General features: G+C 44.2%; 1 protein-coding gene across 1 annotated transcript in view; it reads left to right on the top strand.

Annotated features, from left to right (window-relative positions):
* Positions 1–8,906: 8,906 nt before the first annotated feature.
* The window catches only part of MOB2 (MOB kinase activator 2), an 89,530-nt gene continuing 80,110 nt past the window's right edge, over positions 8,907–18,326 (top strand). Inside the window, exon 1 of the mRNA XM_077460543.1 lies at positions 8,907–9,057. Within this exon, the coding sequence (XP_077316669.1) occupies positions 9,041–9,057 (17 nt within the window). The 5' untranslated portion in view covers positions 8,907–9,040. The remainder of the gene's footprint in view (positions 9,058–18,326) is intronic.

An 18,326-nucleotide genomic window follows, 5' to 3' on the forward strand; every position in this document is an offset into this window, starting at 1 on the left:
AGAAATAAAATAAAATGAAACGACAGGTGTAGCTGCTATACATAAGGTACTAGTCACTTGAACCAGTACAAATATGTATAAAATACAATGCTAGCAAACACAATATAAGTGAAATTGAAAACAATTCATTAATAATGAAAATGAAAGTCCATATAAAGTGACTGATGTGCTCCCAATCCAAAAGTGCAAAATGCTCCAAAGTTTTCAAAGTGTAACACAACACCCCCTCCTGTGTCCCCACTCACCGGATCGAATGGACCCCCAGCCTTTCAGTCTAGGGGTCACTTCAGGCTTAATAGTGATAGCCAGGAATTGCAGCTGTGGCATCAGATCATCAGATAAATCTTCCTTGTTAAGGATACTCAGCCAGAATAACAGGTACCCAGAATGAAAAGGAATGGACTAATAGTGAAGAACCACTTAAAAGGATTTATTGCACATAGAAATGAATGTTTACAGGAAGCAAGATAAGATCAGGCATAAAACATGGTGCTATGAGTACAAAAAAATGCTGTTCATGGTGTGCGTTCCACGATACCAGAAGTGACATCAATAGGAACCGGAAATTACGTCTACGTGTTTCACCCTCCCACAGGGTAGTCCCAATCCCCACCTCAACACATTTCTCCCAATAGCCTGGGTGTTCTCAAGAAGCTCCAGTTGTATTAACATGGCAGTTTTTGTTTTCCTGAATCCCCCTGTAACATAGCTCTATTGCTTGCCAGTAAATCTGCTATTTTTCCATTTCCTTTAACAGCAGTGTTGTCACTCTCTGGACAGCCTAGTCTTACATGGGCAAGTAGTTTTAGGGCCAGTGTCGACAAGTTTTGGCAAGTGTCAATGGCATCCATTTGACATCAGTTTGAGATGCTTTGGAGATCATTTTCAATTCATTGACAGGTCCATGTGATCTTCAGTTGACATCAGTCTGACCTTTTTCAGCAGGGTTTACATTCCCAACGATTTGTATGAATTTGGTGATTTGTATACCTTAGAATAGATAAACCTTAAAATGATTGTAAAGGTTTTTACTTCTTTTTTTTTAAATTACAAATATGTTATACTTACCTGCCCTGTGCAAGGGTTCTGCACAAAGAAGCCCCAATCCTCCTCTTCTTAGCTGCCCCAGCAGCGCTCTTTGCTGCTCCTCTTCATCTGGTTTCCCCACGGAGAACCTCTTTCCATTGAGACACCGGTGCGGCCGCACTCAGGAGTCCCACTGATGCGTCCATTGACACAGACAGCAGGACTCGGCCCCGCCCTCGCTTCCTAGTCACTGGATTAGGCTGAGAGAAATGGGAGCCAATGGCTCCTGCTGCTATCAATCTATCCAATGAGGACGAGACAGCAGCTGGAATAGCTGGAACAGACGGGCTCAGGTAAGAAAAAGGGGGGGGGGGGCTCTGGGGACAGCTGTGGCACAGGTTTTTTTACTGATGTAGCACCCTGGTGTTTAGGCAGGGTTGCTAACAAATTTAGTTTGCCGGGTAGTATTTGTCCTGGCTAATTGTTAGGAGATCCACTCATTTTCTGCTAGGCCAGAGGCCTGAAGCCTATCCCAGGGACACCTGGCTGCTAGGCTGCCTGAGGCCTATCCAGGAGCAAGAGAAGCAGCATAGGGTTGGGACTGTAGAATTGGAGTCTAACCAAGTTGCAAAGGTTCATCCGGATGGGGAACCAGTTGTGGTCGGAAGTAGAGGAAAAGCTGTCACTGCTAAGGGACCATCCACATTGTTACCGGAGACTACTGTGAGTAAGCTGAAGCAAGTACCTGAGCAGTCTTCTCACCAGCCGGGGACGGTGAAGAAGTGTGAATGCATCAGTACCCATTGCGATTTCTTTGGCTAAGGAGAGGCAGTGACTTCCGCTTGGACAACAATTCTAATATTTTCTATTTTTCAGGTGTATATAGTAGATAGATAGTTAGGATATAGGACTACTGTTATTGTATTTCTCCCTTGTTATTTGGGTGGTATGCCACACATAAAACTGTAAATATTGTCTTCTATTTATCTGCCCTTGTGTGAACTGCCACTTGCCTATGTACATAAGCAAAGTGTACCTATTTCATGTGGTACGCCAAATGTGTTGTTTATCTTGCCCTGTTACCCCACCTATCCCAGTTTTGCCAGGACATTCACTCTCAGGCTCGAGAGTTAAAAAAATGTCTTTGCAAACTCTGAGACGTAGTTTCCTAGGCAGGGGGGGGGGATGTAGCACCCTGGTGTTTAGGCAGGGTTGCTATCAAATTTAGTTTGCCAGGTAGTATTTGTCCTGGCTAATTGTTAGGAGATCCACTGATTTTCTGCTAGGCTGGAAGCCTGAGGCCTATCCCAGGGACACCTTGCTGCTAGGCTGCCTGAGGCCTATTCAGGAGCAAGAGAAGCAGCGTAGGGTTGGGACTGCAGGATTGTAGTCCAACCAAGTTGCGAAGGTTCAGCCGGACAGGGAACCAGTTGTGGTCGGAAGTAGAGGGAAAGCTGTCACCACTAAGGGACCACCCACTTTGTTACCGGAGACTACTGTGAGTAAGCTGAAGCAAGTAACAGAGCAGTCTTCTCCCCAAACGGGGATTGTGAAGAAGTGGGAAAGCATCAGCAAGTGCTAAGCAGGGACCCAGCAGGATAGAGGGGTTGATGCTTAAGGAGTATACAGCGGGATAGCTGTGGAAGAGCTCAGGGGATCCAGTGACGACTGGGATCTGGAAGTCTAGTGAGAGACTGCACTATGCATGAAGGTAAAAACCTTTTGTGTGCAGCAGCCCCCCCCCCCCCCCCCCATCACCTGAGCCCGAACTTCCTCCAGTACCATGCTCCTGTTACTGTCAATCACAGCCAGTGAACCAATGAGTAGGGAGCAGGGGCGAGGTCGAGCCATGCTCTGTGTGAAAATGGATACATAGAGCAGCTTGCTATGGAGGCACTCAGCAGAAGGGAAGGGGCCAGAAGCATTGATGGGGGGACTCGAAAAGAGGAGGATTGGGGTTCCTGACAGTGTGTAACGGAATGCTCGTACAAACACACAGCTTAAACACAGAGTCTGCAAAATCCCTGTATAACACCCATGATCATGGGTGCAATGCTTTGCAGGCTCCCAATAAAAAAAATAATAAATGCACATATTTTTACCTGCAAAAAGATGTGAATTTATTATTTTTTTGGAAAACATGAACTTATCCTTTAGGCATGGGACCTGGTGAGATGACATTCCAAAGAACTTAGGTCTGTTAACGACTTCAATACAGGGCATTTTCATCCCCTTCCTGCCCAGACCAATTTTCAGCTTTTAGCTCTGTTACATTTTGAATGACAATTGCGTGGTCATGCAACACTGTACCCATATGAAATTTTGATATTTGTTTCCCCATAAATAGAGCTTTCTTTTTGTGGTATTTGTTTCAAATCTTCTCTTTAGTTTTTTTATAATAATCATAAAACATACATATCCATTTGCAACATCATCATACAACATCATACATAAAACCCAAACATTTTACTCTTCATTTAATACAATAATAAAAAAAAAAAAAAAAAAAAAAAAAAAAAACAACCACAATCCCCCTCCTCTCCCTCCCCCCCCCCCCCTTTTCTTTAACTTATAAATATTCTACCATTCCTTTTGAGGACCGAAACTCTTCCCATTTTTTCCACACCGTTGGTATCTGGTTCTTCACATAGCCTTCTTCTCTTATTTGTTTTTCCATGAAACACATCTCGCTCATTTCGCATATCCAATCAGATATTGTTGGACTAGTTGTTTCTTTCCATTTACGTGCTATTATTGTTCTGGCTGCTGTTGTCATATATTGAATTATTCCATTTTTCATACTATCCAGTGTATCTGTTGTGAGAGAAAATAATGCTATCTTTACATCTGGAATTAATTCTTTTCCTGTCACTTTTTGGTATATCTCAAAAAATTTTATCCAGAAATTTCTCACTTTTTTACATCCATACCAAATATGTTCCTTTTGGTGGTATTTGATCACTTCTGCAGTTTTTATTTTTTGAGCTATAAACAAAAAAAGAGGGACAATTTTGAAAAAAAAAACACAATATTGTTTACTTTTTGCTATAATAAATATCCCATCTACATATTTTTGGTAAAAATAATCGCAATAACCATATATTAATTGGTTTGTGGACACTTCAAACACTTTTGACACTATTTTGGAACCATTCACATTTATACAGCAATCAGTGCTATAAACAATGCACTGATTACTGTGTAAATAAGACTGGCAGGGAAGGGGTTAACACTAGGGGGCGATCGAGGGGTTAATTATGTTTCCTAGGGAGTGATTCTAATTGTAGGGGGCGGGGACTCACAAGGGGAGGAGACTGATCGGTGTTCCTCTGTACTGGTAACACACCATCGGTTTCCTCTCCTCTGACAGGACGTGGATCTGTGTGTTTACTGCTGTGTTCATGGGCAGTCACGGGTGCCAGCGGACATCGCGGCCGCCGGGCACGCTCATGGGATGCCTTCTGACATGGCGGTGTGCATGCACCGCCTAGAGGATCAGTAAGTAAAAGACGTCACATGACGGCGGCCCTGAGGGACAAAGGGTTTCTGCCACCGTCATATGACTATGCGCGGTAGGGAAGTGGTTGTAAAGGTAAAGAAACATTACAACCAGCCCCTCTGTTCTATTACTCTACCTTAAACTTGGAACTATTTTGATAAAAGGATACCTGGAAATACCTTATCCCCAATCTTTTTATGGCTGGTCATGTGACCTCTGGTTGCTCTCCTCCTCCAATCCACAGGCCACAGCAGGAGGGGCCAAGATTCCCCTCTAACGTCAGCCGGGGAGATCATGTAAACACTGTGCTGGCCGCTCAGTTCCTGCTGTAGCCCTTAGATAGGGAAGGAGAGCGGCTGCAGGCCACACGACTGGCCAAAACAGATCGGAGATAAGGTAATTACAGGCTTTGTTTAAAAAAACATTTACACAGTGTAGGATAGCATTTTTCTTTGTTTCTGTCATAAATTTTTGCTAATTAGTCATTTTTCTTCATAAATTTTGGCCAAAATTTATACTGTTACCTATCTTTGGTAAAAATAACCCACATTAGTGTATATTATTTGGTCTTTGTGAAAGTTATAGAGTCTACAAACTATGGTGCCAGTCGCTGAAAATTGATCACATCTGATCAGGCCTTCAGTACATCAGGTGTAACTCATTTCTTGAGACACTAACAAGTCAGGAAAGTACAAATACCCCCCAAATGACCCCTTTTTACAAAGTAGACATTCCAAGGTATTAAGTAAGTAGCATGGTGAGTTTTTTTAAGTTGTCATTTTTTCCCACAATTCTTTGCAAAATGAAGATTTTTTTTTATTATTATTTTTTTTTTACAAAATTGTCATATTATCAGGTTATTTCTCACACACAGCATATGCATACAACAAATTACACCCCAAAATACATTCTGCTACTCTTCCCGAGTACGGTGATACCACATGTGTGAGACTTTTACACAGCCTAGCCACATACAGAGCACCAACATTGATGTAGTACCTTCAGACGTTCTACGAGCAAAAATGACGCATCTCATTTCTCAACCACCTATTACATTTTTGAATGCCCTGGAGTACCAGGACAATGGAATTTCCCATAAAATGACCCCATTTTGGAAAGCAAACACCCCAACGTATAATCTGTGAGACATAATGAGTCTCTTGAACGGTTAATTTTTTTCCAGAAGTTTTTGGAATATGTGGAAAAAAATTAAAACGCATTTTTTTTACACAAAATTGTCAATTTATAAGATATTTCTAGCACATAGCATGTATATAGCAAAAATGACACCCCAAAACACATTCTGCTACTCCTCCCGAGTATGGCGATACCACATGTGTAGGACTTTTACACAGCGTGGTCACATAGAGAGGCCGAACATTGAAGTAGTACGTTCAGGCATTCTAGGAGCATAAATGACACATCTCATTTCATTCCTACCCATCACAATTTTGAAGGTCCTGGACCACCAGGACAGTGAAATTACCCACAAAATGAACCAATTTTGGAAAGCAAACACCCCAACGTATATTCTATGAGACATGGGCTGCAAATAGGTACTCGGGTACTCTGATGGGCTGGAGATAGGTACTCTGATGGCCTGGTGACAGGTACTCGGTTACTCTGATGGCCTGGTGGCAGGTACTTGGGTACTCTGATGGCCTGGTGACAGGTACTCGGGTATTCTGATGGCCTGGTGACAGGTACTCGGGTACTCTGATGGCCTGGTGACAGGTACTCGGGTACTCTGATGGCCTGTTGACAGGTACTTTGATGGCGTGGTGACTGGTATTTGGGTACTCTGAAGGGCGGTGACAGGTACTCATATGCACTGTGACAGGTACTCGGGTACTCAGATGAACTGTGACAGGTACTCGGGTACTCAGATGAACTGTGACAGGTACTCGGGTACTCAGATGAACTGTGACAGGTACTCGGGTACCCTGATGGACTTGACAGGTACTCGGGTACTCTGATGGGCTGTGACAGGTACTCGGGTACTCTGATGGGCTGTGACAGGTACTCGGGTACTCTGATGGGCTGTGACAGGTACTCGGGTACTCTGATGGACTGTGACAGGTACTCGGGTACTCTCATGGACTGTGACAGGTACTCTGATGGACTGTGACTGACAGGTACTATGAGGGGTGGTGACAGGTCCTCTTTATTGGGGGGGGGGTGGCAATCAGTGTGCTTGATGTGTACTGTAGGCAGTAACGAGATGTTACCGCAATCTCCTCCTCACACACGATCGGTGTGTGAGGAGGAGAACCCGGTAACATCTCGTTACCGCGGTTTGTTTACATTTTAGTGATCGGCTGTGAAAGGATCACAGCTGATCACGTGGGTAAACAGCCGGCCCATGGCTGTTTACCAGCATCGGGGACGAGCAGTGTTCCCGGGGAACACGCCGCCACCACCGTGCACGCGCCGATCATGTGGTAAACAGCCATAACCAATGGCTGTTCACCCCCTTCGGTGGCGAGCGGTGTCTCCGTGACACGCCGCCACCGAAGAAACAGGGGTGCGCGCGCACGATCGTGCGCATTCCCTGTTTAAACGGGAGGCCGTCATATGACGGCCTCCCGCCACAAAAGGTGCGCCGCCTGGCCGTCATTTGACGGCCGGCGGTCAGCAACTAGTTAAGTACATGTGGGGTATGAAGTTACACTTCTACACAAGGTTAACTCAGCAAGACAGAGAAGAGGAGAGTAGTTGCTTTGGGTAACCGAGTGAAGGAAAAACCTACAAGCAAAGGATAAGCTCACCTTTTCTAACATGTTACATGTTAAAACCATATTCAGGATGTAACATGTTAGTGCTGCAGCTGCCCCTGCACCCCCCTCCCCGTGATCCCCGCTTTGACAGCAGACTGGGGATCTTTGCCCCATGTCTGCTTCTACAATTCAAAAAAGACGCATCCTGGGCGGGGCTCTGCCCACCTGGCCGTGTCACTCATTCACAGTATTCTTTGAATGAGAATCTACAACTACCAACAGCCTTTGCACCTGTCAGGTAGTAGTTCTCAGTAAACTACCACAACGCTGTTGAGCAATGTGGTAGTTCATTGAAAGTTTCTGTCAGTGTGTAACTGAATGCTTGTACGAGGTACGAGCACACAGCTTACACACAGGGTCTGCAAGAGCCCTGCATAGCACCCACGATCTGCTGTAAAAATGGTATACACTCACATGGTTAGGTGCCTCCCCTGACACCAAGAATTATCTGCCGTCAATATCTGGTATACCACTGCTGTTCCGTGTCAGCAAATGTATGCTGGAGCCAGCGTGCATTCCACTCAATGGAAAACGGAAGTGACGTAGTGTTGTGCGTCTGTGCTCCTACGCATTTTGTCACCAGGACGTCATCAGGAGACCTAACCATGTGAGTGTATATTATTTACTGGGGATTTTAAACAAATAAACAGTGCTTTGTGATTTTCTTTTTGGCTTTCTTGTATGGAAAAGTATGGTGGTATGGATGGTGACCCACAATGAGAGATTGACCAGCGATATTAAGCGTGTTTTGCCCTGCCTCAGTGTAAATTCAAGTCAACAACCTATGATGAGTTTGGTCCTAGGAGAACACTGGAGTGGTAACAGGACATGAAGATTGCTATTTCTGCAGAAGGCACAGAACTTTCCATTGCTTAAAGAAAGAGGAGCACTTTTATTTTAGCACCATTTGCACTTTAAAGAGCTGTCGGCACTTTATTCTATTTCAAGCACTGGTTGCACTTTGATGATTGTATTCACACTATTTTTTTACACTGTAAGGGATAGCGTAGCTGTTTTCATCATTTTTGCATATAGAACTTTGCCACGTTAAGCTTTGCATGTTTTTTATATTGTTTTGCTGCATTTGTTGTGCATTTCCTGTGCAGAAAAACATGCATTTTCTTGCCGCATTTAGGGTGTCATTTAGGTTGCGTTTAACATTTAATGACACATTAAATGTGATGTGTTTTTAGAGCATTTTTGAAACGCACAATTTTGCATGAATTTAAAGTGCGCAGGTGCAAACAGATCCTCAAAGTACTCTGCGGTGACGTGTTTGTACTCTGCAGTGACATGTTTGTACTCTGCAGTGACGTGTTTTAATGCATTTCCATAGATTTTAATACATAGGCATAGTTGTGAATCCATCTGAAGGTTTATTTTTTCACATATGCACTGATAAATGTCATATTTATTCCACGGTCACGGTTGTATGTGTGTGGTGACTGCTCAGGAGAGGACACAGGACAACTCAGGGTTCAGGCTGATCAGCACGTATAAGCTGACAGCTCCCCATGACAGTGCACATTGCAGCTTGTACAGCTGTCCCAGGCCCCTCCTCCCCACAATGCACTGCGCACCCTCCTCCTCCCATGCTGCTCTCGGCCGGGTGACGTCGGACCCGGAAGTGTGCGTGCTGCGGGCGGTGCTGTGTTTACTTCCGCCGGAGCCGGAGCCGGAGCTGGAGCCGGGGAGCGGGAGACCCCGAGGATGAGCTGAGCCGGAGGGGGCGGCAGACATGGAGTGGCTTATGGGGTAAGCCGGAGGGGAGGCGGGTAGAGTGAGGGCTGAGAGGAGAAGTGACAGGACATGAAGGGTGACAGCAGGATGATAAGCTGGGACAGTGCAGGACAAGATGAAGGGCAAGGGGCACAGGGGTGAGAGGGCCTCCATAGGGCAGTATGGGAGGACATGTGGGCTGTATGAATGAAGCACAATGACAAGGAGCAGAGGGGGCTGACAGGGCATGGGGTGGCACACAGGGGGCAATGGCAAATAAGACTTGTAGGGGTCACAGGGAGAAATCATGAGGGGGATTAGAAGTTGGCAGGGCTGTCATCGGGGACAGGAGGAGATATGAGGACTGTATGGGAGAATCTCAATGGGGAGGGGAGGGATCTGACACAGGAGAACACACAGGGGCATATGACCTGCTATAGGGACAACATGGGTTAGAGGGAGAGATTATTGGGGGACTCAGTGACCGGTGGAGTGATGAGATGGGAGGTAGGACTGTCATCAGGAACAGGAGTTGATGATGTGTGGTTTTCATAGTGCATTGTGATGAGAGGATACATAGGGAGCGGAGGGATCTGACACAGGGGTCAATAGGGAATAAGACCTGTTGAGGTTACAGTGAAAGGTCCAGCAGTGACAAGTAGGGTGATCCAATAGGGCGAGGGCTGTCGACAGGGACAGGGGTTTTATTTGTGAACTGAGAGGCTCCATAGGAAGCAGGGATATCTCACAGAATGCAATGGGACATCTGACCTGTAGAGGTTACAGTGACGTGTTGTGATGGATGCAGGGGGAGTAGTGACAGGTGCCTAGATAGTGGACGTGGTTTACTTGGAAGCTGTATGGATGAACCACAGTGACCAATAGAGAAGAGATAACATAGGGAGCTGGGTGATCTGACATGAGGGACGTGATGACCCACAGGGGACAATGAGACCTATAGGTGTTACAGTGACAGGTGGGTTGATCAGAAGACAGGGACAGGACTGACAGGGACAGGGGTTGACATGCCAGCTGTAGGAATAAATGGCAGTGATAGGGAGGGGAAAGACTAGTAGGGAGCAGGGGGATCTGACACAATGGATGTGATAAAACACAGGCGATTAATTAAAATGAAAGGTTATGGTGGACAGGGCTAGCCTGAAGGGTTGGGTATGCCTGGTGTCCTGGGGATTATTACAGCTGGCAGTGTGTGCAGATGTGACACAGGTGAGAGTATAGGTGCCTGTGACCAGGCATACATGAAGGGTGACAGCCAGCTAATGAGCAGGTGCTGGCTAGATCCATGAAGGACAAGATGATAGGTGTGGGGCAGATCTAATAGTCATAGGTCAGGGTGTAGAGCTGATTTGGAAGGATAGGGCTGTCATCAGGACCAGGTGGTGACATGCACCGTGCACTATATGGATTAGTGACAATGGCAAAGAGGGGAATGGCTGCATTAGGATATTATGGGAAGAGAATATATGTGATAACACACAGATCACAGGGAAAAATACAACCAGTAGTGATTACAAGGGTGAACAGTCTAGCAGTGAAAGTTTATGGGGGCCCTGGTAGGGATGGTGTACAGGGCTGACCTGAAAGACAAGGTGTGCTTGGTTTATCTGGTGTTTTTTTTTTAGAGGTAATTTGATACATAGGTGCTAACAATCAGATGTAGAGGTGAACTATCAGTGTAATGGGTTACATTAAGGATGAGTTATGTGGGGTCCATAGTAGAATGGTGACAGGCTGTAGATCTAATTTGCAGTGCAGGAGGAGGGGATAAGTTCTGTCATTAATTATGGGCTGCTGTATACACTGGAAATGGTCCTGTAAACACTGGAAATTCTGAATTACCCTCTGCATACTACTGTAAAGCTTTACCTATTTGTAGCAAACCTTTGCATAAAAGCAGGGATTTTTGGTTTGCATAAAGTGAAATACATGTTCAAAGTGGCTGTGTACTTCCTTTCTGGCCAGACCCTACATTACTGTGCAAAATGTCAAATGCTTCTTGCTTATATCCTAGTTTAATTAACATATAGTGCTAATATGTGGCAGACAGACCCAGTCGGAGGAGAGCTACAGACTTGAGTCTGGTCACATGCACTATGCTAACTAACCTTTTAAACTGTCTCCTCCCCCTTCCTAACACACATGCTAACAAACCTATGTAAGAAAGATGTATATTCTTACCTATTTTAGGCTGCCCCAGTCCGGTTACAAGATCTCCGCTGTGTCAGCCTGCAGCAACTGCAGATGTGGGGAGAGAGTGCCCAACAGTGGATAATAAAGCCTTGAGAGGTGAAGGCACCCATAAACTTCAATAGCCCATCCAGTGTTGGTGGTCCCTCCTCTCCCCTGCAGCTGCACTAGCTGACACAGGGAAACTGATCACGTGGCCGAACAGGAGCAGCCTGAAAATATGTAAGTGTATACACTTTAATTATACAAGCAAGTTAGCATAGATGTTAGGAGGGGGAGGGCACAGTTTTAAGATAAGTTAGGTTTAAGCTGGAATTACACTTTAATCTGCAGATATTCAAGAAACAAAAAAGAGCATGTTCATTGTTGGTACCTGCTGAGTGTTTAAACATTTGTGGCTTCATATGTACCTTAAGAACAGTACAGATATAACAAAAAACACTTCAATGTATCTCACTTATTCAATATGTGCGTTTGTGGGTGGTGGCTAGGTTTTGTCTGTTAGTTCAGCAGATAGAAGCAATCCATGCCATGGCATAGTACTATATCCTGAGTGGAGTTTTACTCTCATGTTACTAGCAGTAGATTTGCAGTATTGTTTGAGCATTGTCCAAGGCAACCATGAGCTTTAATTAATCTGACCACCGTAAGCTGCTCAAAGCTGGATTCTGATTCCTTGTAGTAAGGTATTACAGTTTGTATAAGACCAGTAGTGGAAAGGAGACCTGTAGTGGTTCCTAAACGTATGTAATAAACACAGGTGCAGAATAGTGCTCCATGACATGCTGTATATATGTGGGGACCTGTGACCTTTTCTTCTGAGCTGTCATCTTATATATGTGCTGTCTCTTGATCTGTTCTATTTTTAGTGCCTGAGCACTGCATAGTAAAGAAGTGAAGCAGGTGGATGTAGCATGTTTAACTATAGATGCCACTAAGCTGACCACACAACCCAACCCAGATAGAATTGCCGGAAAAAAAAAATCATAAAAAGAAAGTATGTATTTTTTTCTAAGGAAAAGCACATACTTTTTATGATGTCATAATGGCTCTTACAGTTACACCCATGTGCAGGAGTTAATGCTCTTCCCCACCATGGCTGTCGTGCAAAAATATGAATTGGAGAAGCAAGTTGGTGTTAATGCAGGGTCCAGTCAGTTAATTGAGCAATTAGTATTAAGCACTTATGCCTCATATCACAGGGGTACTTGGTCTTCTTCCCACACTCCAGACATGCTGGTAGGTTAATTGGCTGCTGTCTAAATTGGTCCTAGTACAGTATGTGTCTATAGATTGGCTATGCACATTTGTTGTCACTTTCTACATTTCATTCCAACAATTGGGCAGGGTTCAGGAAAGGCCTGGTAACCTAATGACTAAAAAAATGAAATAAAAAGGCAAGAAAATTTCATGCCAAAAGGCTTTCAAGCATATCCGACTTAGTGTTTAGAGTGCTGGCTCATAGAATCACTGGAAACAGATGCAGTATATTCATACATGATAGTTCGTTACTAGTAGTAATGATAGTAGTGATGAAGCTATAGGGCTCATGAACACATGTATTTCCAGATGTATATGCATACAGCGGATCTTCACTGCATCTGAGCATAACAAACCAAAACACCATTTAAAGTGGTTGTAAACCCTTTCAAACCACTTTGACCTACATGTAAGCCTAGATTAAGGCTTACCTGTAGGTCCAAGCAATATCTCCTAAACCTATATGGTTTAGGAGATATTTGCCCGAAAACGGGCACCGCTGTCTACGGCGCGCAGGCGCACTGATCGCGGCATTTCCAAGAATGGAGCTGCCGCGCGTGTCGACTCCCGTGCGCATGCGCGGGAGTGACATCATCGCGGCTTCGCCGAATGACAGCGGCGGAGCTGCGAGACGCCACCAGCAAGATGGATGCGGCGGACTACAGGGGACAGCGGCGACTTCGCTGGCTCCTGTGTCAGGTAAGTGACACATAATGGGCTACTATGCGATGCATAGTAGTCCATTATGCTTTGCCTTTGCAGGGAATGAAAGAGGAAGTAAACCCATCAGGGTTTACTTCCTCTTTAAAGAAGTTGTAAAGGCAGAGGGTTTTTTATTTTGTGGCATTATATGCCTTAAGATAAAAAGCCTTCTGTGTGTAGCAGCCCCCCTAATGCTTACTGGAGCCCCCTTTTTGTCCAGCGATATCTCTGCCATCTTAAACTCGCCCTCCTGATTGGCTGAAACACAGCAGCGGTACCATTGGCTCCCATTGCTGTCAAAGTCAGCCACCCAATCAGGAGAGAGAGGTGGTAGGGCTGGGCCGCAGCTTCATGTCTGAATGGACACAGGGAGCTGTGACTCGGCTTGGGTGCCCACATAGCAAGCTGCTATGACAGGAGGAAGGGGCCAGGAGAGCTGAAGAGGGACCCGACAGGAGGATTTGGGCTGCTCTGTGCAAAACCACTGCAGCAGAGCAGGTACAAATAACATGTTTATTTTTATTTAAAAAAAAACACAAGACTTTACAAATCACTTTAATGTATATTAATGATATACTTTCCTATCTATTTACTAATGCTAGCAGCATGAGGATTAAAAGTAATCAATGTTGATTAGAGGAGAGATGCTCCATTTTAAGTGTGCCTGGTATTGTGGCATGTAGGAGCCCCAGTTGTGTGCTTAATTCTTCCCATAGGATAGGAATTAAAAAATATGCAGTACTCGGGTAAGTACTGGTTCTTGCATTTACAGATGGACATGCATTGGCCCATACATATGTTCCTGTAAACACAAGTACTGGTGTTTACGTTTGTATGCCCATGTACAGCGTATCTTGTAATTCATTCATATGGGCAGAATCACGCAGCATCGAGGGCCCCCAGGCACCACAAATGCAGACATTATTTTATACTGTACGTCTGCACATGTTCATGAGCCCATTGGATTGGGTCATCCACCCTTTCCTTGTGTCAGGTTACAGTAAGGAGAAGCTGCGGTGGTGGGTGTGTGATGGCTGGAACAGTTTGGTGGAACTGGGATCTCTTTTGGGAATATGTTGTAACGAGTCCTCATGAAACATACGATTCTGTTTTGGCAACAGTCATCAAAAAGCTGAAATATCAATTTTTGGGTTGTGCTGACCTTCAAATAATGTCATGTATTTTTAGAAGAAGGATGTGTGTTCAGGACTGGACAGTTCCCAGGAACAAGGTGTACAATGCGGCTAACCTTCTGTGTGTGTGTGTGTGTGTGTGTGTGTGTGTTTTAATATCCTTTTCTTCCCTGGTGCTTTTATCAGAAGCACACATCTCCCAACTCCCTAAAATGTCCCCCTGCTTCCCAGATTGGGCTCACTCATAGTCAATCCCAAACCCTGAACTCGGTGATTATGGTAGCATGGCCTCTGCCCCCCTTCTTTTCAGGAAGAAAAGAGAAAGTTTAACGATGTCCATTATTTTATTTATTTCTTATCAAAGTATAGATGTACAGTCCTTATGTTCCAGCATGAAACACTTACTGTATCTAACAATGGCAGAACTTTATTTTCATAATTTCTGTCTCAGTGCTTGAGGTGAAACCACCACGTGCATTATAATGTAGTCAGTTCACTTAAGTCTCATTCAGGGGAAACATAAAGTGGTTGTTAACCCCATTCATGAAATCTGACCATATATATCTGTTGTTTTTACTTATCTCTCTTAAAATCTCTAAGTGCCGTTACTTTCTGCTGCTCCTTTCCTCTATTATCAGCAGAGTCACTTCTGAGAAGTTCTCCAACTTGAATTTGTGTCAGGGAGGGAGCTTAGAGGTATATAAGCAGAGAGCTTGTCTATTCACAGTACAGCTCTGCATGTTCCTTTGTTCCTCTACCTATGTGGAGGTAGGGGGGGGGGGGGCGGGGTGTTCCTTTACTCCAATCAGCTCTCGCACAGTGTATGTCCGGACTCTACACCCACTGCTGAATGAGGAAGCTGCACTTTCCAAAGAGTTTAGAAAATTAAAGGCAGCAGATATACGTGTAAAACCTATGTAGGGAGATTTGTTTCATCTCTGTATCATCTGAGACTATTCACTTCTGTGGGTATGGGAGAGGGTTTACATCCACTCTAAGGCCTCATGCACACAGGATGTTTTTTGTTTTTACTCCCTTGGACACTTTTTTACTCCTTGCAGGGAAGAGCTTTAAAAAAAAAAGAAAAAAAAAGAGACATGCCTAACGCCACATTTTGCACATGCATTTAGATCCGTCAAGCGTTTGGGCGTTCATAGATTCCATTGGCCAGAATATTCATTTATTTTGCCCATTGGAATGAATGCTCAAGCACTAAACGTGCCTAGGGTTTAGACACGTTCATCGTTTTTCTGTGCAAAAGCTCCTCTCCTGAATGTTCTGCTGGTGCATTTTCAGTTCCTTGAAAAAGTATTCATACCCCATTGGAATTTTCCACATTTGGTCATGTTAAAACCAAAAATGTAAATGTATGTTATTGTGATTTTATGTGATAGACCAACACAAAGTGGTACATAATTGTGAAGTGGAAGGAAAAATAATAAATGGTCTTTAAAATTGTTTTACAAATATGTGAAACGTGTGGTGTGCATTTGTATTCAGCTCCCCTGAGTCAATACTTTGTAGAACCCACTTTCTCTGCAATTACAGCCTTTTTGGGGATGTTTCTATCAGCGTCTAGAGTGACATTTTTGCCAATTCTTCTTTGCAAAATAGCTCAAGCTCTGTCAGATTGCATGAATAGCATCTGTGAACAGCAATTTTCAAGTCTTGCCACAGATTCTCAATTGGATTTAGGTCTGGACTTTGACTGGGCCATTCTATCACATGAATATGCTTTGATCGAAACCATTCCATTGTAGCTCTGGTTGTATGTTTAGTGTTGGTGTCCTGCTGGAATGTGAATCTCCACCCCAGTATCAAGTCATTTGCAGACTCCATCCATATTTCCATCAACTCTGATCAGTTTTCCTGTCCTTGCTGAAGGGGTATGAATACTTTTTCAAGGCACTGTAAACATGTATAAAAGTTGTGTGTTTTATGCCCTGTGTGTATGAGGCCTAAAAATTATCTCTTGCAATGGGGGCTACCCCTGTACTGCAATGGTTAATTGCTTGTTTAGTATAGGGGAGGGCTTTTGCAGGTTTTTTTTTTATTGCCTCCCCATTCACAGCCCAGCGCTCCAGTGAGTGCACAGGGGAGAATAGAGAGCTGCGAGAACTGAGCGTTCGGCAGTGTTTGATTGCTCTATCTTAGTGTTAGAGGTGCCGGGGGACAGATGCAGCATCCACCTAGGTAGGTATGATTCTTAAAAAAAAAATTACAAAAAAACCCCATACATCTGTTTTAACTTACCTGATTCCCCCCCCCCCCCCCCAATTCCTGTGATGGACTGTCCATTACCCCATCATTGTGTCCACTGCAGGGCTACAGACCCTGCATTGGTCTTTATGATGTCAGGATCTTAGACCACTGGGACATGAGGGAGAATACACTGTAAGTAGATCATCCACTAGACCCACTGCACAGAATAGTTTTTAATTATCCTGGAGCCGAGCTTAAAAAAAAAAAACACCCTTTTTTTTTTAAACAGATAAATATATATATATATATAGATATATATATATATATATATATAATATTATATTTATTTTTTCTAAAGTAAATCGGAAATGAATCTCTTTGTGGAAGTGACATATCCTCCATTGTTTCATGATGATCTAACCTGCTCGGGAACGTGTTCAGATCCAAGCACAACCTCATACTTGTAATTTACATTGGCAGAGCTGCAGCTGACATAAGCATGTATGCATATAATGTGGTCAGACTAGACACATCCAGTTGCATTGTGATCAGGTCAGGTTTCAGGCAAAGCTTCTATATTCTGCTTGTCAGTTGCTGTGGATGTTTTAAATACTGTAATAAGCCATGTAATTGCCTTTTTTATATTAGAATTCATATAATTTAATAATATAGATGAAAATGACCAATACCGAAACTTTATTAAAAAAAAAAAAAATGTATACAGGAGACGGCCAGAGACTGGAGACATGGTGCAGTAGATGGCCAGAGACTGGAGACATAGTGCAGGAGATCAATTCAGCCTCACCAGTGCCCATCAGATGCAGCCAGCCTGTGCAGGGGAAGAGAGAGGAGAGCTGCCACCGCCTGGTTGCTTAGAGCGCCGGGAACATAACAGCTTTTGTTTCAATAGCTGTGTGTTCCCCTCCGCACGCCATCACATACAGCCCCTCCTCTTTGTCCAGGCACTTTGATAGATCACCCGTCCAATCCTGGGATGGGTGATCTGTCTATCAAAGTTCCCCGGACAAGGGGGAGGGGCTGTATGTGACGGCGCACGTAGGGGAACACAAAGCTATTTAAATGAAAGCTGTTATGTTCCCGGCGCTCTAAGCAACCAGGCGGTGGCAGCTCTCCTCTCTCTCCTGCATTTTTGGTTCCATTATTGGCCATTTTTCTCTTTTGGCAAATTGCGGAAAAGGCCCTTTTTGGCGGCTGAAATTTTGGTGCATCCCTACCTTTTAGATCATGCCCTTATCTGTTCTTGTTTGCAGATCTAATTGTTGGTGTATTAAAGGTGTGGATTGTTAACTTATCAAAGTTCCATCCTTCCTTTACTTAGTGCAGGAGTGTTCAAACTTTTTTGAAAGAGGGCCAGATTTGATGAAGTGAACATGCGTGAGGGCCAACATTTTTTCCTGACATTCTTTGAACCATTAAAATTCAGTCTAAGTGTGTTAGTCTGAGCTCTAATACACTGCCTAACAAGAATTCTCTTGCCTTTGTGGCTGTGTGTGGTATAGAGATGAGCTCCGGAATGATATTTGGCTATACCGTATTTATCGGCGTATAACACGCACCTTCACTTTAAGAGGGAAGTTTCAGGAAAAAATGTAAAATTTAAAGAAAGAACTGTGAAGCAAAATAAGGGTCAGTGCCCATCTGCAGCCCCCCAATTGCCAGGAATGCAGACTCACCATTGCTATCAGTGCAGTCTGATTGATGCCCATCTGCAACCTCGGAGAGGGCGGGACGCGCGCCAACAGAATCTGTTTTCTCTGTGGCCTCTTTAATAGAAAGTCC

This window comes from Lithobates pipiens, unplaced genomic scaffold (genome assembly GCF_037356315.1).
Source record: "Lithobates pipiens isolate NorthernLeopardFrog02 unplaced genomic scaffold, aLitPip1_a1.2 Scaffold_10, whole genome shotgun sequence".
In the NCBI taxonomy this organism is placed as follows: domain Eukaryota; kingdom Metazoa; phylum Chordata; class Amphibia; order Anura; family Ranidae; genus Lithobates; species Lithobates pipiens.